We start from the raw sequence: 25,929 nt of genomic DNA on the forward strand, positions 1-25,929 counted from the left end.
TGTTAGTCTATGAGCAACTCGAGGATGGAATGAGTTTCATTTGTCTTTAAATCCCCAGTGCCTGGCACATATTGTTACTCAATAAATGTTTTATTATTTACTTTTGAAAAATTAAATAAATGGCTATGTAAATGAGTGACTAGGGAATGGGATTTTAAACAACTCACTGGTTTAAACCCTTGAAATTTTAATCTTATCTCAGTAATCACCGGCCAAACTAGAAGCTCGTAACCCCAGTCTTGTTTGTTACTCTGGGTTAGTCACACCTACATAGGTTTGTAGTGAAACACCCAAGGACACAGACCACTGCATGCTTCACACCCAGCCAGCAGCAAGGAGAACATTTATTGTTTCTAAAATAAAACAGAAGACAAGTGTTTTGTTCCTCTTTTATTGCAACCCATTGCAAGGTCAAAGATTCACGTAAATATAGAAACTACAAACCGGGTGAATTTTCTTTATCCACTGAAAAAGACATTAATGACAAAGGACCAGAATTTTCCACTACAGCAATATATTTCATAGTCTTTATTCTGAAAATACTGTTGACATTTTGGAGAGGATAAAAAGCCCTGCATTAAACATGTTCACATGTATTTATGACATTCTAAGCAAAAAAAGAAACACTATATTGCCCAGAAAAATTATTTTAAGCCTCATTTCAAAGCATCTAATGAGAACACATTCAACAACCATCACAGGATCACTCAAGGTGATGCTTTTTCTGGCTGTTTTTTGAGATTAATGCTTTGAGGCTGGATATGATATTTCTACAGGTTTCTACAAATGTACCAAAGCAGTTTTCCAGGTTATGTTGCATCAGGCTTTATGGATTAGTCAACATTTTAGAGAATAAGTGCAAGTCCCCACCCCCCACCCCCCCCAAGCTAAAAGCATGTTATAGTGCTGTACTTTAGATTCAAACAATGCAACATTTAAAAAAAATTAATTATACACTCTGAAACCATTTGACAACCAAACTGTAACACTCCAGAGATTATTACAACTTTGAACTGAAATGGTACCATCTATATCATAGATGGCTCTCCCTTCTTTTGTCTTTTTTTAACTATTTAAAATATAGTATGACATATATAAAAATTAAACTTTTGCATATTCACTCAAGCTACTATTACTATACATACTGTCTTATAAATTAGTTTTGGATTAAAAATCAGTTAAAATATTGTGAAATAAGATTCTTTTAGTGGTGGGGAAATGGATATGAAAACGATACAGTTCATTGTGTAAGAAGAAATATAGTTTATTCATGTGAAACACTTTTTTTCTTACACAAATTTTATTCCTTTCAAATTAAATTAGAAACCATTTAGTTGTGGGAAAAATATTCTTGGTGCTTGCTGACTAGGTTTTCCTAACTGATTGGGATTAAAAACAAAAAATGCCACATCAGAAACACGTTGACATAATCAAAGGAAACAGTTGTTTACCAAAAAGGAATCATTATAAATAAGTGAATGGCATTCAGATGTAAAGGTATCTTTTGTTTCTTACAGCTAGTATCACTTTAGCAATATTGGGACTTATAGAAAATGAAACCCAAACCTCAATATATCTGTTCAAGACCAAACAACAATTATGCCCACTTAGGGAAGAATAAATAGCAAATTCACAAGTTAGGGCTTTTGTTTCTAGTTCTACTGTGAAAGATACTCACTCTTTAGCTCAAAAAGTCTCCCTGCTGTCTTGATTATGAATCTAGACACAGGAAAGGTTATTTGAGCCTGAGTCCCTAGTATGAATTAATTGTAAAGATGTGTTAAATCAAAACATATATTCATTTACGGACGGGTTTCTTAATGAAAGCTGGCAATCTTTAATTAAACAAAGAAATGCTTATTTCTGACAAGTGTAAACAGAATCTTAATGAACAGATTTTCTAACTTTTCCTTCTTAAACTCATATATTAGCTAACAATAGATCTTTGCAGTAGCATAAGAACTATTCAAAAATTGATAACATGCATATATCCAAAAAAATCTGTTCATAAACCCAAAGCAAAGCAAAAGCAAAAAAAAATTCAGTAGAAAGATTGTCTACTTACATCTTCTTATTGATCTTCTATTAATGTGACTACCCCCCAAATCTCAGACATATATTTCATAATTACCAAAATCAACAAAATAATGAAATGATCTGTAGTTTTTTTTTAATAACTGCACACCATTAATTACATCGGTGGCTTCAATGCTAAGATTAGCTCCAAATATCATTAAAATATATCCTGACCAGTTACTATCCATGAAACAAAAGCTAACACAATGTTAACGTAAAACCATCTAAAATATTTAGTACTCAACAGAATGCATTTGTAGAATAATGAATAATTAACTTTTGTGAGCTGGCCAGGGGAGTTCAGATTGTTGCCTCCCTATGAAAAATTTACAAAAGGCTTTATTCTCCCTAGTCCCTAGGTCCCTCAACCGACAGCAAGTTGGCCACCCGTGGACTCTGAGTTAGGCAGAGCCACAGTGGACGACATGCTTCCTCAGTGGCCTGGAGGAAGGCCCTTCTGTCAGGAAATGATCTAGAAAGAACCTGCCGTGGTGGATGGGTGCACGCAGGTGTGCAGTATGTGAGAGACTGTGAGTGCCTTCATGTGTGTGCGCTTGGAATTTTGGAAACTACTGGCTTCCAGCATTCTAATTAGTGTCATCGCCAGCAGAAGTGTCATCAGCAGAAGTGCACGATTCCATCCCATGAAAAAAAAGGACCTTCTTTTTTGGACATCTCTAAGTGGCAGCAATTGCAAGCTCAGAATAATACGTCCAATTTTTTGACTCTATACTAAAAAAAGTTTTTCTTTCTTAAGAGAAATAAGCCTTTGAACTTAAAAGCTAAATGGTTTGTGGCTTTTATAATCTTTAATTTTTAAGGAAAAAAGCCAGCTCACCTGGGAAGAAATGACAACTGCACTTATGGTATATAGATATGCAAACAAGACACAAATATACACACTCTGGTACACAGGCAGACAGGTGACAGGTAAACTCTTTCCAAGAGACTGCCCACCTCAAATCTACAATTCCCCTCCACCCTGCTGCACGATCCAAGCGGACCTAAGCACGGGCTGGAGTGTTAGGAGGAGGCGGCAGACATGTTGGGGGTCCAGCCCATCTGGTAGGCTCTCTCCAGGGTCCTCTTGCAGTCCTGCAGGACGGTGCTGAAGGTGATGTGGGGGTACTGCTGCACCAGCTGTTCCACTGTCACTTCGTTGACCTGCAAACAAAGAATAACACCATCATGCGCAGGGACACCAGCACCAGGCTGCGGCGGGTGCTCGCGGGCGTGCTGTGGCCTGGTCGCTCGCTCCTTCCTAGCAAGTGAGGAGGTGTTGTGTGCACGCCCTCTTTCGTCTGACCTCTGATCCTCCCTCCAGGAATACATTTGCCCTTAGGGATTTTGTAAAAGACATGATATCAAGAAATCAGATATGATTTTTAGAAGCATAAATGACTGTGACTTGGCAAGATCTTAACAATATCTGTTGAAAATCTAGTGCTTGGGAGGTAAGGAAGCAGAAAGATAGCATTCTAACGCACGATCGACTTCATCATCAATCTAACTGCCTTTTTAGGACAAAAATTATAGAATGAGGGAGAGGAGACGCAGGATTCTAGCTAGAAGTGTTGGGGAAGATGTTTATTTTTCTTCCCTTTAAATGTTAAGGTATGGCAAACTTCAAGTCCCTTTGTGAAAAGGGCTGAAATGTGAGGAATCAATAATTAAAACATACATGGCTGGCAGGTCAGGGATGGCCCCAATAGACCTTAACCATCAAAGATACCACCTTGATTCTTGATTAGACAAGGCAATCAGACAGGCCTAATTAAAACTAACACCTTTACAATTGCTGTGCTGTGAAGGGATTAATTTGTCAATTATTTTTAAGCTGATTGCAGTTCATATCACAGAAGTAGACAGCTTTCTTCATCCTTTAGATAAATAAATGATTAACCTAAGAACCACAACTTTTAGGTAGCTTTATTTAAAATCTTTATTGAACACTTGGGCATTTTCAAATACATCAATATTTCATTTATACTGAGTAAGCTAGTCTGCAAGTAGGTACTTGGGATATACATTTTTGAGCATCCTTCTTGATGTCCATTATTGGAAAAGATCAGGACCACCAGGAAAAACCAAAAACAACATCAAACCCCTGTTGTTTGCTTTGAAAGCCTGCTTAGAAATATGATGACCATAAAATTCAGTTACCTGCACTTTTCTGAAATAACATAGTATCTTCTTAGTGATCTGGAAAACTATTATATATTAATCTTTTTTTTATTATGGAGAGTTGATATTTCAACATTGCGTTGATGATACTTAATCTTTGTCAGAACATTTCTGTATTCAAGAGTAGCTTGTATTTAAATCAACTTCTATTTCAAATTCAACCAAGCCATGCACTTAATTCTTTCTGTGATAAAGCTTTAATGTATTATATATTTTTTCAAAGCAAGAATAAAATAATTTTGAATAAAAAAGAAAAACTAATACACAAATTAGAGTTCAGAATATGAACTGATGATCTTAAGAGGATTTTTAAGTAATATAACTTTTTATTTTTTAATTTAAATGTATGCTCTAAGTCCTGTTTGAGTTCAGACAGCTTACAACAGCACACTTAGAAATCATGCAACATCTCGCCTTGCCTATCCCCCCAGCATACTTTTGGTACTGTCCAGCCACTAGGCCTAATTTCAGATTATCAAGCTGTTCAAGTTCCCTCTGGCCTTGTGCTTGTCAATGCACTTCTCCATTGCGATCACCCCCACTTCTCATGCCTACTTCCTATTCATTTTTGAGTTCTTAGCTTCAATGTCATTTCCTCAGGGAACCTTGATCACTGCCCTATCACTGCTCCCTCCCCAAATTACGTAAAACTTCCAGGTCATTCACTCTTCCAACACTGCCTACCTTTCCTTCACGGTACTTATTATTCTATTATTAAGTTAGTTTATAGTTGCTTTGTTTAGTGTCTATTTCTCCTGCTCCAATGTAAGATCTACAAGAACTATGATGAGCCAGGAATAGTTATTAGTGAGTAAATGCTAATACAATAGCAAACTACAAACAAACAATAGAAACCCAGGAACAAGGCAAAGCCAAAAACTAACATACTAATCAAGAAGACCAACAATTTTGTGAACAACTCATATTCAACTTAAGAATCCCCTCCTTCAGGGAAGCCCTCCCTAAGCAGCCCTATCTCCCCACAATGTTGGGTTGGGGGAGGGGTGCCTACCCCTTCCCCACCTACCCATAGCAGGCACCCTGCAAGGTCTGCCCCCCATTTGAGCATTCACACACTGCCTGGCAATCTTCTTTTCTCCTGCCCATTTTATCCACCTGAATAAAAGCCTCTGGAGACCAGGGATTGCCCTTTTATCTTTGAAGCTATCTTTGAGCTGTGCACAAAGTGGAGAAGAACCATGGCAACTGTGGTTCATATCACAGACTTAGGAGCCAAACAGAAACAGGTTTGAATCCTGCTTTCACTTCATTAAGATTTGGTTTTCTCAACTGTAAAAACAGGATAAAAGTACTTATCATAGGATTGCTATAAGGATTAAATGTAATATAATAATACACCTAGCACTGTGCCTCACATAAAAAGGCCCCCCAAATGGTAGTTCTTATTATTGCAGCAGGCACTCAATGAACGGTTATTGAATGCACGAGTTACTTCATGATATCTTAGGGCAACCACTTCTCTATAGTCCTAATCAATATTGTTCTGCTCCTGAGAGATCTCAGAAATAAACCTTGATAACACTAGTTGTAATGGTCAAAATAAAATTGACACAGGACAAGAAGTAATCTTTAGAATGTACTTCATATACAAGAAGAATCTATTCTAATGCTCTCTGGAGGAGATTCCAGAACTTTCCTTAATAATATACTCTAGATTTTAAACATCCACTGTCAGGAAAGTCTCCCTTTTTTTCAACTGATGCTCCCCATGCTGTAATTACGTTACCTCCCCCCTTCTTGCCATAAACAAACTTGGAAGGATGCAGGTTTCACTAAGAGAGAGTGCTGAAGTCATTTGGTCAGAGAGGATCCTCGAAAAATCTGCATTGCATTGCAAAGGAAGTAATCCCAGTCCAAGTCACTTGGCATTCAAGGAACTATTAACTAAAAATAGATGAGAAAAGAATGGAGCAGAGAAAATATTTAAACCCACCATAAAAACACGGACTGTTTTCTACGGTCCATCTTTTCTAATCTACACTCAGGCTTGTACAAGGTTTAGTACCTAGGGTTGACAGGCAATTTGTTTTGGAGGGCCAATTTTTAAAAATAGAAAATATCTCTATGTGATAACTGTTTTCCAGGAAGAGACATATAATTCACCTTAAGTAAACGTGATACATGAAGATATGAATTTATGAAGTATATAAATTAGGGGATAATTGTTCACTTTAGTAAAGAATGTCACAGTAGAGTTAATTTATTTTGTCAGCTCCCCTAATGTATTTTATATATTCTTTGATTTACCAAAATTCAATTTACCTATTTCTGTTGCAAAAAGTAAAATACACCTGTAGTTGAGAATACAGATGATGATGTGTTACTTCTCTGGCTCTCATCGGTTATGGGTAAGAACAGACAATAATTTGGCTTCGTGTAGCTGTGTGAAAATGGCATCAGTAATCCTCTGTGGATATAATGTGTCTTCTAAGCAATCTTTTTGCTAACTGTACTCTGTAAATGCTAGAAAGCAAAGCAGTGAGGAAAATGCAAATATTCCATTTTAGAGCTTTGGTGGGTAGAGTTATTCAGGGGAAATACATAGGCTCCCACTAGGGAAGGTTGTGTCTTTTACTTACAATGTCTCCTGGTGATACAGTGTGACTAATTTTTTACTAAAGCTATGTTCATTTATTCCTCAGAAGTACAAATTATGCTCACCTCTTCTTTGTATCAACTCTGTAAGTGCTTTGGTGCTATAGAGAAGGATTCGGTGTAAGACACCAGCGGAGTCCAAATCCTTTTAAATCATCATGCCTACGTACACACTGCTGCAGACATTTTGTCACGCACAACTCCGCTTGCTAGAATGAAAAGAATCTTTCTACGTTCCAACTCATAAAATATATGTAGTATAAAAAGGGAATATAAAGATGAGGTTTTTAAAAATAATTTCCCCATGATCCCTGGTTTTCTATATTCAATTTCTTTTCCTTTCCCTGAAAACTACCAATGGCAACTTCTATATTACACATGAGATTTGAAAAATGCAATGCATCTTCCTAAAGAAATATGCTGCAGTGCCATTTGAAGAAATTACTATGATTTAAGGGGAAAAAAGCATGTGCCACAATTTTTTTTTAATATAAGAAAGATTGGATTTTATAGTTCTCTCCAAAGACTGTATAACCATAATTTACATTTTCAAAATTATTGTAACTCTTTTTAAGGTAGTGGCAATTTGTCTGGTATTTTAATCTATTTTGAGTTAACATCTATTAGCACTTTTTGAAAATGTGAGGCAATTGCTATGCTAATTAAGGTAAATCACACCATAGTTTCATTACATGGCTGCTGCTACTAAGCAAGGGTGAGGAGAGAACCCTGAGAGTTTCAGAGATTCGGTTTAACCAATTTATCTAGACCATCACAGTTTCTTTTCCTTATCAATACTTTCCTCAGAAAGTTCCAGATAAGTGTAAGCCTAGGCCTGAATTATCTCGTCAATAATACCTCTGTTCAAAAATGTAATTTCTGATAAAATTTGCTGAAGAAATCATTTACATTATATTAAATGATTCTTATTTCCTCTTTGACCCATGTTATATAAGAGGACATGTTTCCTGTCGGGGGGAATATTTGGCATCTGAGTATTTTAAAATTGCATTTAACAATAAACCACTTAAAGTCACTTGTGTTTTAATGGAGAAAGTTTTCCTATAAAAACACTGCTTAGAATATCTACAACAATAAAATGGACTACATTATTCTTCCTAAACTGTAAAGTCCTTGACAACAAGGCATATTTTAGTCATCTTTTTGTTTTCCATTATACCCATACTGTCTTATATATTCTTGCCCCATTAGAACATAAGCTGCATGATACAGGAATTTTGTTTCTGTACACTGTCATAGCCCTAGTACCTAGAGCATGCCCAGCACATGATACATACTCAATAAATATTTGTTGTCTAAATTAATATAGGAGTTGTTCAATGAATATGTATTGAGTAAATAAAAAAAAAATGGCAAATAGTGCTGTGCCAGAAATTGTAGATATAAGTTTACCTTGTTCCCAGACTGTTCAGCTAAAGTGATAGCAGTCTCTAAAGTCTTAATATTATGGCAACTCCAGACTCCTTTAATCCTTTAAAGTTCCTACTCATGGTGATTCCTTGAGCTACTGTCTTTTCTATCTGATATCATCAGGTACCTCTTTCCAGATATACCTTCTCTAGAGTTCCTGATAATTTTGCACAGGAAACCAAAGCAGCTCCTGATAGTGGTTCAGCAATTTTTTCTGTGTCATGTGGCTGTGGGGCAGTAAGTACTCAGGAAATAGCTAAGCTGTATTCTGGATAAACTGATGACAACCTTCCATACTGGAGATCACTGACACACTACACTGGGTGTGTAAACTGAGAGACATGCTAATGGTCTTGGATGTGAGTAGGTGCCCCAAACTCTGCAAAAACCCACACAGTTCAGAGGATTTGATACTTTAGCTTGCAAGCATTAGCAGTCTGCTCAGAGTGGCAGGCCCAGGAGGACAGAAGACTTGGACATTTTGTGGCACTTAAGCTCCCATTTAAAGTTACAGTTAGCTAGTGGCAGGGAGGGAACAGTGGATGGGTCTCCGGACTCAAAGCCCCGCTATTTCTAGCTTCTGATTTCTTGGGCTTCAGAGGTTGATACGCCTTCACCCCTGCCTGGGGACAAATGGAAATCTGAGGACTTTGTTTTTTGGTTGGTTCTGCTGGCACAGTGGTGTTTAGTATCTGTTGCCTGGGGAGTATGCAACAGATGATACCATCCCAGACGAGGAGAAGTTCTCCACCCTAAACTGCCCCATCCCCCTGCTCATAAACACATAGTATTAGCCTTTCATATGGTAGGAGACAAGCTCTTTTCTTCTCTTCATCATGGTTTATTTTGGCAAAATAATTGAAAACAGTTTGTTAAGTTTTTACTCAAATAATCAATAAGGCAAAATAAAAGTATGTCTCTGTTCATTAAGACAGGAAGGGATAATACTCAGTGAGCATCTACTATTTTCCAGGCATCTAAGAATCAGCACCTCATACTACAGATGAATTGTGGCTCAGACAGAATTAGTATTTCATATAGTGTCACACAGCTAGTAAATGGCAGCCAGGGTTTGAATTCAGAACCCCAACATACAGTGCTCTTCGGACTGTACCACAGTGCTCTGGCCCCTTGGTGACATGGCGTGGGGCGGAAAGTGCCAGACTGGGGCCTAGCCGATCACCTGCCTTGTAAAATGTTCATTGACATTCATTTTCTATTGAACACAGAAAAATGATTGCAGTTTGCATATAAATACATTTCAAAGTCCTTGAAAAACTTTTCAAATGGTTGCTCTATGGGACTGTAAGTGATAATGGATCTAACTCGGCCTGCAGAAGAACGTTCTGTTGTGCAGCTGTAGGTTCCATGAACCTTTGAAGCATAATGGAAACGTGATGAAGCTGTAGGATTAACAAGAGGCCGTCAGACAAGGCCTTTGCAGCTATACCAGAAACTGGCATTGCTCTCCCTTAGTCTCTCTTCCATCAAAACATTTTCCCAGAGGTAGAATGACCGGCAGGGCAGCTACGGGCCCTTCCTTCTTGGAGCTGGCAACCCAGCAGGGAGGAGGGACAATGACACCAGCAATACCAAAGTCCAAGAAGCACTTTCTAGGGCGGTGCAGACTGCTGTGGAAGGAAGCCCACAGTACGTACCTGACCTCTCCTCAAGGGCTGGAAAGTGTTTTCCAACAGAAGTGATATTTAAGAGGACTTCTGAAGGGCGAGGAGGTGTCAACCTATGTATCACGTGCATTAAATATACATGTGTTATCAGAGAAGAAAAGAAAGCAGTTCATGAGTAAAACAACTCATCAGTCCTTTATTTTGTAAGCTGTGCAATGTTTCTCCCATCCCATCCAATAAACTCAAGTGTATACCTGAAGTAAGTTTTTGTTTCAAATAGCTCTGCTCTGAGGAGGGGGAGGGGCAAAGAAAATGGGTCCCCCCCAGCTGCAGGTGGGAAAACTAAGGTGCCCACAGTGTATCTGTAAAGGTGTGGAAATAGCACACTCAGCTCCTCCCTCCTAATTCAGGGCTCTGGCCCTCACGCCTGTCTGTCACTCTTCCCAGACTCCCTGGGCAATGTCACTCAGTGCTAACAGCCCCAGAGGCTGACTCCTGGCGGCCCAGAGGCAGAGTGTTGTCTCTGGGGCAATATGCCTCCGAGTCTGCTTCTCTCTCTCCCTGGGAAACCGCACTGGATATCCACGGACCGTGTACTCGCAGGCGCCCACAAAAGTCATCATGGACAATGAATATTCAGGTAGACCCCACTGCTCTTTCACCTAGTGCCCACAGGCTCCAAGACGGGCACATATTAAAAAGGATAAAATAAGGGTAATGTGAATTTTCATAACACCCCAAATTTGCATGTAAATGAGATGAGTCACCTAATTGCAGTTTAAAGTATTTTAAATAGGACACTAAGAAAAGAATAAAAGAGCAGACAATACATTGATTTTTCCGGGATTCTGCATAGCAGACACCATGTGCCAGCTCTCTGCGGGCCTACTTAGATTTTTATCATTTTATTTACAGCAGGACTCCTCATGTCCCTGTTTGGGTGACATGTCGCGTTCTGCTGAGGTTTCCCTACGGTTAGAGCAGGGAACCAGGAACCTGGTGCCCCTTTTACAATCTGTCACCTCTTTTTCTTCAGTGGGGAGGCTAAGCTCCCAACCTTAACACCCTGTTCCTTTTTTCTCTTCTATAAGCAACTTCGCATTCCCTCCTTTTCCACTTCCTTTCGCAGTCAACCCAAAGCCTTCTGCCATGAACCCACAGTGACTCATATATAACAAATATATGATACATATTTACTGATGTGGGATGAATCAAATTGTCTGCAAGCACGAATATAAACAAGAATACAGCTGTTGTTAACCCAACTGCTCATTAGGATCATCTAGAGATCTTTTAAAAATCCCAGGGCTTAGGCCACATCCCAGACCAACTTTATCAGTCTTGGTGGAGAAGGAGTCAAACATCAGTATTTTTAAAGCTCCCAGGAGATTCCAAAGTGCAGCTCAAGTGAGACTTACTGGTCTAAAGTCACTGTCTGGAAAGCTCCTAGAGGGTGCAGGCGATTCCCGTACTTGGGAATCTGAAGGCAAGGTCTGAAGTAAGGTTATTTAAAGGTAGCAAGAACCCAGCCACTTCTCATGATGTCCTGAGCCAGGGCTTCTAGAGAAAAACTTGCTCCTACAGCTCATTAGCCCATCTTTTTTCAAATATTCATCGTCTGACACAAAAAGTATATTCTTTGAATGTGGTAAAAACAGACTAATTTTTTCTTCTTCAGCATCTGGGCTCAGATCTCGCTCTCTCTCTCTCTTTTTTTCCTGGCCTCAGGTCTCTTGCTGGGCACAGCCAAAGGAGGCTGCTGCCACCCGACCTTCCCAACAGCAATGGGAAGGAAGGAGAGATTCCCCTAATCCCAGTGCTCACGTGGACCTGGTGCTTTCTCAGGGGATTGATCACCCACGATGTGGGATGCGGGAGGAGAGGGCACTCATGACTAGGTGTTTAATACAATTTTAGGAAGACAAGGTGACTATCTCATTGGAGCCTGAAAGTCACCTGCTAAATAGGGGAAGCAGCTGATTACAGAACACCCATAATCCACATTGCTTTATGCATGAACCTTACATTATACTTAGTAGCCTGAGGTCTTTAAGGATGTGTGGCAACAAACAAACAAACAAATAAACAAAAAACTCATCTAAAAATCCCAAAGCATAGAAGGAGACAGATACTGAGAAGGCAATGATGCAATGAAGCTGACAGAGGCAGGCTCATAAATTCAGTCAACTTTGTCAAATGCAGTCATTCCATTTCAGAATCTGCAATGATTGGAAGTGCTATGCTCTGTCAATATCACAACGAGCCTGGCTTCATGCTGTCTCTTTTTCATGAAATGTGTGTTGCCTGTTAACACTAGCACTGCTTCTATTCACTTGAATTAGCACAGCGAGAAAGCAGCAAAGAACCTGGGAGGATGGGGATCACAGAAATGCCTGCAGTGTTAAGTGAGAATCGGGGCTCACTAACCTGAAGCCTCTAATTAGGGATTAGCATGACAGGAAGTCCAACAACCAGACTGTCAGAAAAATTAGTGACATTTTCATTCCCTGTATCACCAAGTGATCTTCCACGGAGAAGGCTGTTTCAAGCCAAGCGCAAGCTGAAGGTACACAGCCTTGCATGGGCCAATCTGGGGCCACAAACTGCTGGCCGTGGACTTGACCCATGCTCAAATCTATGCATTTGCACCCGCGGTGCAGATGAGAACCAAAACAGATGTATGTGGGATACCAGGAAGGAGAAAGCCACTTGGGGGAGTCATCTGCAGTGCTCTAAATGGTTCAGAAAAGATGAACTATTTGAAAAAACCTAGGCCCTAATAAGATAATTAATGTAGTCTCTAAGTGAGTGGTAAGTGCAATGTATTTATGGAACACATCTGGGTGTTTCTAAATTAAACTCTCGAAGCTGAAAAACATAATGGAGGGGGAAAACTCTCTGAACTAAAAAATGTGTTTTCTTTTGTGCCTAATGGCTTTCTTCATTTCAGTTTTTATTTGCTTACACAAAGGCTAGGGCAGCAGTAATCACCAAGTGAACACCTGATGAAAAAATATCTTTCTCAAATTGCAGTTTCCATCAGGTAGAATTTATGGATTTGACCTGTTTCCTAAGACAAATTTACTATCAGCAAAGTTTTATTCTGCATTAATGTGATCAGTAAATCTGTAGATTCAAAAACCGGAAAATAAGTAATAATACTTTTGGTTTTCAGAAGAGGAGCTCTACATAAATCAGAGCATTTCAGGGTTGGGCTCTGAAGGATGCCAAGTCTAACCGCATAGCAGATATCTGCCTGAGCTCTGTCTGACTCTCCAGAGCTGCTCTCAGACTCTCTCTGACTCTCTTTTAGCTGCTCTCAGAATTCCCGGGCTATAGAAAACTCATATTAGATTCAAGGTAGCACCTTTCTAATTTACTTATTTCCCTCTATCATTCTATCAAACTATTAAGAGGCAATGAAATCTAGTGGTTGCTTTTAGCTATATGATACTTTTGCAAACCAAAACTATAGATTTCAAGTAAATAAAGTAATAAAAGTGGGGCTTTTCTGGTTGAAGAGAATGCAGATAAGAAATGCCATCCATCCATCCATCCAGCATCCAGTGCATATATGTCTAGCAACTAGGATGTACCAGCCACTGTGGTAGGTCTTGGTAATATAACATGGGTGGAGAAACCCACGGATCTTATATTCTAATGAGTAGAAGGAAGGAGACGGGAAAGGTAAAAATTAACCACGACAACAAATAAGAGCTAATATTTACTGCTTACGTCATATGAGGAACTCTACACAGATTGAGTCACTAAACCCTCTCAATAACCTATGAGACAGATGCTGTTATCATTTCCATTTTATAGAGGAGGGAATGGAGGCACAGAGAAGTGGTAAGGCAAGACAGAGTTTGCAAAAAAGCCAGAAGTGCAGTGACACTTCTGGGGGACAAGACAGAAGTATTCTCATGCAGGAAGGAGTGGTGACCATAAAGACGTGGCTGCCAAGAGATGGAGCAACTGGGGATAGAGAAGTGGCCAATGGATTTGGTGACACAAAGATTACTGGTGAGCTTGAAAAGAACAACATCAGAGGCATGGTGTGGATGGAAATAGAGGGTGGTGAGTGGTGAGAAAGTAAGGACAACTGTTTCTAGACAATCCTTTTCAGAAATTTAATAGTAGAGTAGCAGTAAAAGAGGCCTTAGTGGGCCATGGCTGAAAGCTGATGTGAGATCCAAGTGAGGCTCTTTGTTCAGAAGAAACATAACCATAGATGACATTTAAAAAAAAATAATTAGCAACTTTACAGTGTTCTAGTTACTTATTTGCTTGTCTGTCTCCCCCAAGAGGCTGCAGGTTCTATGGGGTAGGAACTATTTACTGTGTTTTCTGATCTGTCACCTGTTATAGTGACTGGGATATAATAAGCTACTCAACTGATATTTCTTGTCGTAAAATTTATATGGAACCAAAAAAGAGCCCCAGTAGCCAAAGAAATCTTGAGCAAAAAGAATAAAGCTGGAGGCATCATACTACTTGACTACAAAATATATTAAAAGGTGATAGTAACCAAAACAGCATGATATTGGTATAAAATAGTAGACACACAGACTAATGGAACAGAAGAGAGAACCCAGCAATAAAGCTACATATTTGCAGCCAGTTGATCTTTGACAAAGCCGGTAAGAACTTATATTGGAGAAAAGACATCCTCTTTAATAAACGGTGCTAGGAAAATGGGATAGCCACAGGCCAAAGAGTGGAACTAAGTCCTATCTCTTACAAATATAAATATCAACTCAAAATGGATTAAAGACTTAAATATAAGACCTGAAACTATAAAAATGCTAGAAGAAAACCTAGGGAAAACTCTCCTAGGCATTGGTTTAGGCAAAGAATTTATGACTAAGACCTCAAAAGCAACAAAACCAAAAATATATAAATGGGACTTCATTAAACTAAAAAGCTTCTGCACAGCAAAAGAAATAATCAACAGAGTGAAAAGATATCCTATTGAATGAGAGAAAATATTTAAAAACTATTTATCCAACAGGGATTAATATCCAAAATATATAAGGAACTCAAACAACTCAACAGCAAAAAAAAAAAAAAAAAAAAAAATCCCATTAAAAAATTGGCAAAGGACATGAATAGACATTTCTCAAAAGACAACATACAAATGGCCAGTGAGTATATGAAAAAATGGTCAATGTCACTAATCATCAGAGAATTGCACATCAAAAACACAATGAGATATCATCTTATCCCAGTTAGAATGGCTATTATTAAAAAGACAAAAAAATAAAAGATGTTAGAAAGGATGAATGTTAACAGCCACTATGGAAAACCATATGGAGATTTCTCAAGAAACTAAAAATAGAACTACCACAAAATTTAGCAATTCCATTGCTGAGTATTATCCAAAGGAAAAGAAATCAGTATATCGAAGAGATACATGCATTCACATGTTTATTGTATCACTATTAACAAGAGCAAAGATATAGGATCAACCTAAGCATCCAGCAACAAATGAATGGATAAACAAATTATGTTATATTAACATATAAACAGTGGAATACTATTCAGCCATAAAAAATGAAATCACATCACTTACAGCAACATGAATGGAACTGGAGGTCATTATCTTAAGTGAAATAAGCCAGACAAAAAGACAAATATCACATGTTCTAACTTATATACGAGACCTAGAAAATTTGAACACATGGAGTAGAAAAATAGATAAAAGAAACTGGGAAGGGTGAGGAGGGGAGAAAGGGAGGATGAAGAGAAGTAGGTTAAAGGGTATAAACACACAGTATGCTAGAAGGAATCAATTGATAGTAGGATTGACTACACCTATCAAAAATGTATTGTACTTGGGTGATAGACATCCTGAATACACTGACTTGATCACTATGCATTATATACATGTAATATACTTTCTCACGTACCCAGTAGTGGATGGCCGGTTAGTTCAGTTGGTTAGAGCGTGGTGCTCATGTACCCCATACATTTTCACAGATAAGAAAAATAAATAAAAAAGATATTTCTTGAATAAGTAAATAAATAAATGAATATACGGTGAAAACTGGGGCTAGGAGAGGCTTAGGTTTTCTGTGAAAAACTACTTGCAGACAGGAACAGCACTTTCTCTAGGGGCAGCATGGCAGGCCCTGACGACCTCACCTGCAGTAGTCCCTCAGTCTCCTGGGTCCCTGCAGGCCAGCCTTGTCGCTACTTGGCGAAGTCAGGTGCTTAGGAGTTCTGGAATCTAATCTGAGCTCCGTTAAGGAACTGCCGTTACCTTTTCTATTTTTAAATTAGAAAAATAATATGATCCTACAACCTAATTCTTTCATATAATTACTGAAACCACATCAAAGTTCCAAGGAGATTATTTACTGCAAAGCAATGATGCTCCAGGGTGCCCTCAGGCACATTCCAACATAGCAATCTATTCACCCTACAGTATTTGGGGCACAGGAGTCTCTCTCTTCCCCCCTTTTAAAAACAAACAATTTCACTACACATCAATCCGATAACTGTAGCCAGAAAAACATAAGCAGCTACTTGTAGCACATTCCCTTAAAAAAGTTCTATACAGCTGTCAATTTTCCTGAAGAAACAAACCAAACAAGTCTCAGCTTGGACATTACTAGCTGTTTGACTTGGTAAATCTTTACTCTCTGTTCAAAATAAAGGACTGGCTTCTACCAGTCTCCAGGTTTCTTCTTCTTCTATGAGTCTGACTATAATTTAATGGGTCCTAATGATTAAAAAAGAAATTCTATTATTTTTCAGAGTTTCTGCCTGGGTTTCAGGAGGCTAGTTTTTCTAAGACCTTAGCTTGCGAATTTGAACTCATGGCTAGAATATTATCAACCTGTTTGGGCAGGTGGTTAATATATCAGATGTAAGAGCTCAAAGCAGGTATGTATACATGAATGATGTAATAATGAGGATGATAACAGTAGTTAACATTTCTTGAGTGTTTACTGTGTGCCTGACTTTGAGCTAAATGCTTTTATTGCAAAATTCATTTAATCTCATAACAAACCTATAAAGTAAATATTATTATCCTCATTTTTCAGAAGTTGAGTCTGAAGCTTTTAGAGATTAAGTTGTCCAAGGTCTCATGGACAGTAAAGTGATGGAGGCAGAATTTAAAAACCTATCATTTTGACACTAATGCTCAACAATTTAACCTCTTCTATAAAGCTCCAGGCCAGTGTTTCTTGGTTTCATATTTAGATACTGGAAAGGACTTTCGGTTACCACTTCTTAGAAGCTCAGGTGAACAGGGTTGGAGGAAGAGGCGATGGGAATGCTTGACTAAAATGAGCTTGAGAGGTAACCTCTAGATTTCAGCTGATGTGTTTCTCCCTCTTTCAATTACCAGGAATAATCAGGAGAGGGTTGTAAAAATGTGTTTTAAAGTGCTCCTGTGCGAAAATCACCTGGAGAAACTGTTTTATCAGCAAAAGGAACAAGATGCTGATGCTAAGTGAAGGACTTCAGTTCAGAGTTTAGAGCTCCGGCCACGCTCTCTCACCATTTTTCATCACCGCTTTCTTTTGGAGCCCACGGCACCGAGGGCTGTTCCGGCAAGTGTTGTGTTGCCCACGACAGAGGGCTGCACAGGCCGACCACTCCTGCCTAATTAGGACGGACTGTTTTCTTTTGTTTTGTTTTCTTCACTTTATTTGCTTTGATATGGCATCAGTTTTAAATCTTAAATTTTGGCTATGGGCATCCTGGAAACAGCTGTGCGTATGTGGCAGGGAAGACGGGGGTCCCTGCAGGTACACGCTTTGTTTCACGGCTGAATCGCTACCAAAACAGTCCTGGACACAGTGCTCCACAAATTATTTTTCCCTTAAACTGATTTTTCCAGTTAGTTCTGTATATTAGTTACAGAGTCCTGTATTATTTTCCCCATAGGGCTTTCCTGCTCATGATTTCTAAACAAGCTGATAAAAACTCCATTTTCTCCACAGAAATATTTAGGTTGTTGAGGCTTTCTTACCATAATTACTTCCTGAAAAATGCAGTGGTCATTTTTTTTTCCTGAATATTTTCACATTATATTGGGCACACAAAACTTGGCCCTTGATATTTTAAGGTTGGAAAGCAGACTCCTGGCTTGAAAGAGCTGACTGGGTTTCTGTGACTTAGTCTCTGTATTGGCCTCCCATTGATTTGATTACAAAAATCTCTCTACCATTTAAATAAGGAACTCTGAATGAAAACCAGGATCTCTTATGTCCCAAAGAATATAACAACATTTATTAAAAGAAATCACTATTTCATTCCTCAACTAAGAACTTCAGGAACGGGGGCAGGTGAGGAGAAAGGGCTTGGCAACGGCAGTTTGAGGAGAAATGAATTAATTCGATTATTTTCCTGGTGCAGATCAATAGTCGTCAGCCTCCGCAGAGGCCCCTGGCCTGAAGGCAGCTGGATAATCAATAGGCTCACACAGAGGCAGCTCTCCTCCCCAGCAGCCTCTCTGATCTTTTCTGGGCAGACTCTTCACGCCTGTGTAATTCTAATTTATGTCAACTAGAAATCAAAGAAATTCCAAGAGGCTTTGGTCATAGGACATTGGGGTGGACCTTTCACAATCTATTTATGTCTATTCCTTAAGTAATGTGGCCCCCAGGGCCCTGCAGGCGCCTCTGCTGGCCAAGGTGAAGAAACCCCCGAGCAGAAGGGCAGCTACCTGCTCAGGACCAAGGCAGAGGAGTGGCATTCGGTAAATCGAGGCACACTTTCTCCTTCCCGTCTATAACTCTGCAGGGACATAAGAACTAAGCATTTTAAGCAAAATGCTTTGCCAAGAGTGGCTCCCTCAATAATGCTCTTTAATGATACCCCAGACGCTGGCATTTTCAAATCAAATGAACAGTGTATAAAATTAGTTCTGCATGAAGTTAAAAAAAAAATGGAAAGTGAAAGGGAGCTTTTAAAAGCTCCAGCATTTCTTCATCCAACTGCTTTTCACAAGGGTTTGGCATTTGAGAATTGCTACGTTTATGATGTTATTCACTGCTCATAATTCAGGCCTGTGTCTCCAAACTTCTGTATTAACACACACTGCAGAGGTTTCCACCACCATGTTTTATCACCAGGGTCTCCCAGACCAGCCAGGCTGCCTCTGGCGAGGTCTGGTTTCTCAGCCAATGCCAAGCCACGATGCTCCCTCCTTTCTCATCAACCTTGTTACCCCAAACATTTTTTATTAACCTTGAACACTGCATTTCCATTTGCCCTACAGCTTTCCCATTTTTTTTTTTTTTGTCCTTTTCAGTTTTGTTCTCCATCTAAACTGCTTTGTAAGATATGAGGAAAATATATTAGAAGAAACAGATCTATAGAGAATCTAGAATTCACTGAAGTTGTGAAAACAATTTCTACAACCAAAGCCACTGATGGACTATAATTGTGGAAACCAGAGTAAACGTATTGCTCTTATTAGAGAGTCCCATTGATTATACAAGTATTTTTAACTAAATCACCAAATAAATGTGAGTTAAGTTGATAGGTGATTTCGGGTCAACTCTAATTCCCAAGGTCAAGTAAGCCTTTGAACAGTCTTTAAGAATATAAGCTCACCCCAATTCATCAAAGCCGTCTCACACAGCGTTTTCTTCTCTTGGTTCTTACAATGCACTAAAGTTTAGGAGATTAAGTGGCGTGAGCTTCAAAACCCTCTAACATGCTTATCCATCCAGCAATCGGAAAAGCTACTCAAACAGGGCCTTCTTAATGCACTTCCTGACTTTAAAACTGCACAGGGAACGCTGCATATGCCGAATTGCTGGAGGACTCCTGCCTAGGAATCACCGGCATTGCAGCCACACAAACCGACTGCAGTTTAATTTAGCCATTGTTTGACAATCCAAGTACATGTGGCTTTCATCTGCAGAGAGCATGTTTAATGCTTCTCATCTGTTCTGCGCTTACCTAACGAGAGAGACAGAGTGAGGAAAAACACCTTTTCCTACAACAAATACAATACATTTTGTTATTCTAAAAATTCCTCAAAAGTTGAAGTGAGGGAAAAATCACCAGTCTGGTAAAGTACAGCTTCCAATTTAAATATAAGTGGCCCCAAATGAAACTGACTGCAAGTGAAAGAAAATGCAGCTGGACTTCGATATTTCTCAGAACCACAGGAACACAGAACACCAGCGCGAGGACACACAGACCTCACAAACCCCTCTTTTCCTGGTGCAGGGATCCCACTGACAGCATTCCTGACCAGGGGTTAACTGTGTAGACGCTGCGGTCTCTTGCCTCTTCTCTGGCTCCAGCTGGTGTGCAGACAGGGAGAGGATTCTAACGAGTTTTACTAGTGGTTAGCGGATTTGGTTAAGGTTCAGGGAGAGGGGTGATAGGCCCAAATTAATTTTGTTTTTAATGCTTTGTTGGCCCAGAAGATAACAGACTGAGATAAATAGTGGATCTTCTTCATACCCTAAGCATAGTTTTTCTCTGTTTCCTGTTTCTATTCTTATTTTTCACCTTTATTTTTCTCATTATATTCTGTTTCCCCACCTATCTAAACTGTCTTATTTTCAACTCACCCTTTTCTCCCACTGCAATCTTTCTTCATTCCTGTACCTGCACGGATGGTTAATAAGTTGATTCCAAATACAGAGTGTCCCATGGAGGTATCAGTTTTCCATTGTAAAGTGTGTAGAAAGTGCAATTATTAACATAATATATATGTATATTAAAAATATATTATACATATAGTTTGTATAAAAAATGATATTTTAAATTTAGGAGAGGAAAAAGTACCTAGGCAGTATCTTCTCTAATATGAGTTTATATTTTCCCTCTCTAATTTTCTTTCAAAATGGGATAGTGAGCGATATTTTTTCTCATTTAGAAACTCAAACATCACAGCACAGGTTAATATAATGACATCAATGATAAGAATAATCAGTAACACAAAGCATTTTATATATAACAGACATTATTCTAAGTGCTTTATATATGTTAACTCATTTACATGCTTACAATTCTACAAGGTAAGTACTGGTATCATCCTCACTTTACAAATGAGGAAATAGGCACTGACAGGTTAGGTAACTGCCCCAGATGACACAACTGTAATTACAGAGCCCACGTTTGAACTGAACTCTGGCTCCAAAGGCCATGTCCTCACTATTAACCTCTTCTTTGCCACTCAAATCTTTCTGTGAATCTTGATGATTTAAAATCTGGAGATGGATGGCATGATACAAAATCCAAAAGCTGAACAGCTACTTTAATCTAGGTTTCCATTCAACTAAACCAATAAGCGGGCCTTTCTGTGCAAGAATTTACTTGTGCTTTGTGTGTGGTTTGGAAAGTCTGCCATCCTCACAGAGCCTCTCGTGCTTGGCTCTGAGCTGCCTTTAAGTCTGAGGCAGTCAGACAGCCAGGCTGAGTCCAGCATCTCCCCGGGCTGCGCTACAGCAGGCTACGGCCAGACCGCATGGTCCGAGAGCCAGTGGGCTCTCAGAATAGCTCTCCGGTTGGAGAACAGATTCAGAGGCCGGGGGAAGAAAGGGCTAAAGCCCTCAGGGATACCACTAATCCGAACAGCATCTCTATTTAATTGTGGACTAATTTACATTTGGGTAGAAAAGAACCTATTCCTTAACTTAAAATCAGCAAAATGCTGGTCAGCAACTATGTCTAGAATAATCTGTACTAACTGGAACATACAACTTCTTTAATTTATCTCTGAAGGTGGAGCTGATCTTAACAAATCTAAGAGTACAGACTAGAAATACAGTGATTTCTGAGAATGGTTGTGAACACATAATGTTTGAGTGCGTACATTTTGGTGTCTTTGGTTAGATAGCATTCGTGCAGCAGTTCCTTCTGGTGGAGGCTGAGCAGCTCTGCTGTCATTGTTTCTTACTTCTAGAGCACTTGCCTATGGACCCTTTAACTTGTTTTAAAGGGAGTTATTTGAAAGTGACAGGGTTAGCGGCAGTGGTAAGTTAGTTATAGTGAGGTTTGAGGGATACGTGCAACCCCTGGATCTCAGTGCTGTTGCTTAGCTACAGAGTAAGTCAGCTTTCTAGGCTGGGCTGAGAATATATAATAAAATCTCTCTAAACATAACTAACTGGCAAAGGTCTCATATAAGTTGGAATTTGAAAGCATTTGGAGAAAAGAGTGAGTCAATTAACAAAAATGACAAAGCACACAAGGGATTTGGACCATTTTTCTATTTGCCCCCAAATTTGCTACATTTAGAAAATACATGCCTTTTGAGAGGCATGTATATTTAATTTCACATTCTTTTGCTAGATTTGTCCCTAAATTAGTATAAGATGACAGCACTTCCTTTCCAAGTATCGAGGAAGACCTTTTCTAAAGAAGCAGTCCCCATGGCCGGAGACTGCCCCAGGGTCGTACCACAAGCACTGGACACAGACTCCAAAGACCTGAGTGAGGTGAAATCTTGGCTGAGTGTCCTTGGGCCAGTGACTGGTCTTTCTGAGCCCCCATTTTCTCCCCTTCACAATGTAAAAAACTATTTCTTTTTTTTTTTTTGAGACAGAGTCTCACTTTGTTGCCCGGGCTAGAGCGAGTGCCATGGCGTCAGCCTAGCTCACAGCAACCTCAGACTCCTGGGCTTAAGCTGATCCTCCTGCCTCAGCCTCCCGAGTAGCTGAGACTACAGGCATGCGCCACCATGCCCGGCTAATTTTTTCTATATGTATGTTTAGTTGTCCAGATAATTTATTTCTATTTTTAGTAGAGACGGGGTCTTGCTCAGGCTGGTCTCGAACTCCTGACCTCGAGCGATCCGCCCGCCTTGGCCTCCCAGAGTGCTAGGATTACAGGCGTGAGCCACCGCGCCCGGCCTGTAAATAACTATTTCTTATCCTTGTTATAGGGAAAACATAGAAGTACCAAAGGGGAAAACACCTGTGTTCTACCTGGTGTTCAATACAGATTTTTATTATTTTTATTCTCAGTCTTCAAAGGGCTCTGTGTTAACTGTGGCACCACTTCCCAAACTCATGCTCACGTCCCTGGCCAGCTCCACAGGCCTTCAGCAGGGCCTGTTCACATGCCAGGAATGAAATCTGATGTGTGGGGAGAGGCAAATTCCCACATACCCCCTCCTCACTGGCCCTTTCTTGGCCCCAAATGGCCAGAATACATACATGTTGAGCACCGAAATTACACACTTGTGAAAAACCAATTTGGCACTGTTCTTTCCACCTTTACTGTTGTAGGAAACTTGGAACCCAGAATAGAATTTTATGGTTAGACCCTGCAAATTGCAGTTTGCCATGCAACCTTTTTAATTTTGGTCCATGGACTTATAAATAGTCAACCCTAAGTTGACTGTGTACATGATTGCTTTTTCTTTCTGCTGAAGCACAAAATTCACTATTAAATAGAGAAATGCAAAAATAATCTCAGATTACTTTAGAAAACCAGGCAAGCAATGCAAAGCTATAATAGTGTATGTAAGTGTGTGTGTGTATGTGGCGCACGGGGAGAAGAAAGGAGAGAGAATGTCTGACATCAAGCTATTAACTAGACTGAAATGTAGAAAAAAACTTGATAGACAATTCTTACTTTATCACATCTCATCAGCCCCAAATATCTCAGAGACTTGCTGCTCTGTGCAATCAGGGTGGCTCCTTGATCCGTAATTTCTTTACACCATCCAACATCCACGGTCTCTATTGTCATGCTGTATCGCCCAATGGCTATCAGGGCTGCAGGAGGGACAGAGAGCAAGAAAGCATTGATGTTAGCAGTGTAAGGGATCTCTATCTTGTTATGACTATTTCTCTCATTTCCTCACTAAATTTGTTCCTGAAATGTTGTGTGTAAATTAATGTTTTATAAACTAAATTAAATTTGAAATGCTTTAGGAAAGCTTGCCCTATGACAAACCCTTTTGCAAAGTGAATAATCATTCCATAATTTCCCTTTCATTGGACACAACCTTTTATCAGTTTTATTCATTACAAGGTTACCTGTACTTTCAAACATTCATATCTGCAACAGGAATACATTAAAATGAATTTCAGATTTAACATTACAAAAAACCCCAAGTACTAACTAAATTTTAGCCAAGATAACTTTAATAATTTTTTAAAAAGAAAAACCTATGTAAACACCATTTTGAGGTGTGTTACACTGCATGTGAATTTCTTTACCAATTGGTATAATTTTTTCCATCTGTTCATGACCTGTAAAATACAAGAGTATATAATATCTTTCACATTAGTGCTTCTTAGGACTGTTAGGAATTAAGAGTACATTATACATACAGCTGAATTTAATTGGTGCCATGCTAGAGTGCAGTAAAGGGAATGCATTTGTTATGGTGAATTTCCTCACCATATCAGAAGTCTTCCTTCTATTAACATATAAAATGAAGCCTGTCATCTGAAAACTATGACAGTATCTCTTAACTGTTTGGCATTGTACCACTACTAAAGCGCGGACACTTATCCCATAATCTAGGATGTGCACTACTTATTACTGAAAAGCTCCATAACCCATCGCCCTCTCGGAGCAACCGATCAGTGAATGTGGCTCTTTTCTACGGACTTCAGATTTGATAAACGTGCACACCTCTACATTATGGAGCAGAAAAGCAGATTTCAGTACCTCCAGCCAGAATAAGTTTATGGTGCATTGGTTGGTGAATGAAAACCCTGAAACAATGCCACAAATATCAAAAAGAAATAGAAATGGTTTGTTAATTATTTCCTCATTCTAAGATAGCATAAGTTGATTTCTGTGACATTAAAGGTGGATGATATTTCCCAAAATGTGCTGACTAGATTGATAAGAATGGAGTAAATTACTCGTGCAAATAAATATTAACTCTTACGGCTCACAGAAAAGAATACTTGGCAAAAGCTCTTTGCTAATTACCTCAGTAAATTAATTTTTTTACTCAAAAACTCATGCCCATACATTCCAGTATCAAGGCACTCCCAAGTAGCCAGATATTTAATGTTTATATAAACAACACTCATCTCAGTGTTTTTGAATGAAAATACTGTAGAGGAAGGGTATCTTATTTTAAGTTCTTCATGGCACCAGTTTGTTAATGCTCTTATCTTTATACATGCTGTTTTGGCATTTAGAGTTTTCCAGGGAGATGGGGTGGAGATTTGCCAACTACTAAAGGTTTGCTAAAATAGTCTGAATAATGTTTTTGTGAAGTAGGAGCAATATCTCAGGTTAATCCCATTAGTGTCCCTGACCTAAGAAAATTGTTCTCTCTGGTATTGTCATAGCTTTCATTGGTTATGATATCCTGAAAATCTCCTATGATGAGTGAAGTAGGGGATACATAAAATAAATTTCTTTCAATACAAAGTGCTCAGATTGTGATTTCCAGAGATGATAAAGCACAAGTTGTAGGGTGGCCCAAGGTCAGTAGATTCTGTGAAGTTGCTTTATTGAGGTTTGAGGCTAGAACATGAAAGCCCCGCACTAACCAGAATAAGGTAAATCAAATGGGATGAGAAGCTCTGGAATACAGAAGCAGAGGAAGGGTCAATAGATATCAACTCTGGGTGGTAAAATCACTGCTTTCGTGTTTTCCTTCTTTTTTTCTTTCTTGCACAAATTAAAATACACAATAACTAAGACAACTGAAGACAAATCAGGGTATTCAGGTTTTGTTTTGACCTAGTTCTATTACTGAAGTTAGAATTGAATTTTATTATTTCTTAACTCATTCATTTATCCAATAAATACCTCATGAGCTCTAGAGCATTTCTGCCAACATTTATTAAGTACTTTAAATGTGCTAGGCCCTGGGCTAAGAATTTCAGGTGCATTATCTGATTTAATCCTCACTGCAACCCTATGAAGTCTTATTGTTATTTCCACTTTAATGATCAGGAAACGGAGTCCCAGGGAGACTGCACAGCTTTTCTAGTGTCACAAGATAGTAAGTGGGGGAGTGGATTTTAAGTTGGGAGGCAGCTCTCAGCCCTGGCTGCATGTGAGATCTACCAGATAAAAACCAAGGGGCTAG

The 25,929-nt window shown here is 39.1% G+C and overlaps 1 protein-coding gene across 1 annotated transcript in view; it reads right to left on the bottom strand.

Annotated features, from left to right (window-relative positions):
* Positions 1–375: 375 nt before the first annotated feature.
* Positions 376–25,929, bottom strand: part of FBXL17 (F-box and leucine rich repeat protein 17) — a 485,075-nt gene continuing 459,521 nt past the window's right edge. The window contains exons 8-9 of the mRNA XM_045566275.1: positions 23,496–23,638; positions 376–3,240 (exon numbers count right to left, since the gene is read on the bottom strand). Coding sequence (XP_045422231.1) covers positions 3,100–3,240; positions 23,496–23,638 — 284 coding nt within the window. The 3' untranslated portion in view covers positions 376–3,099. The remainder of the gene's footprint in view (positions 3,241–23,495; positions 23,639–25,929) is intronic.

The sequence above is a fragment of the Lemur catta genome, chromosome 12, assembly GCF_020740605.2.
Source record: "Lemur catta isolate mLemCat1 chromosome 12, mLemCat1.pri, whole genome shotgun sequence".
In the NCBI taxonomy this organism is placed as follows: domain Eukaryota; kingdom Metazoa; phylum Chordata; class Mammalia; order Primates; family Lemuridae; genus Lemur; species Lemur catta.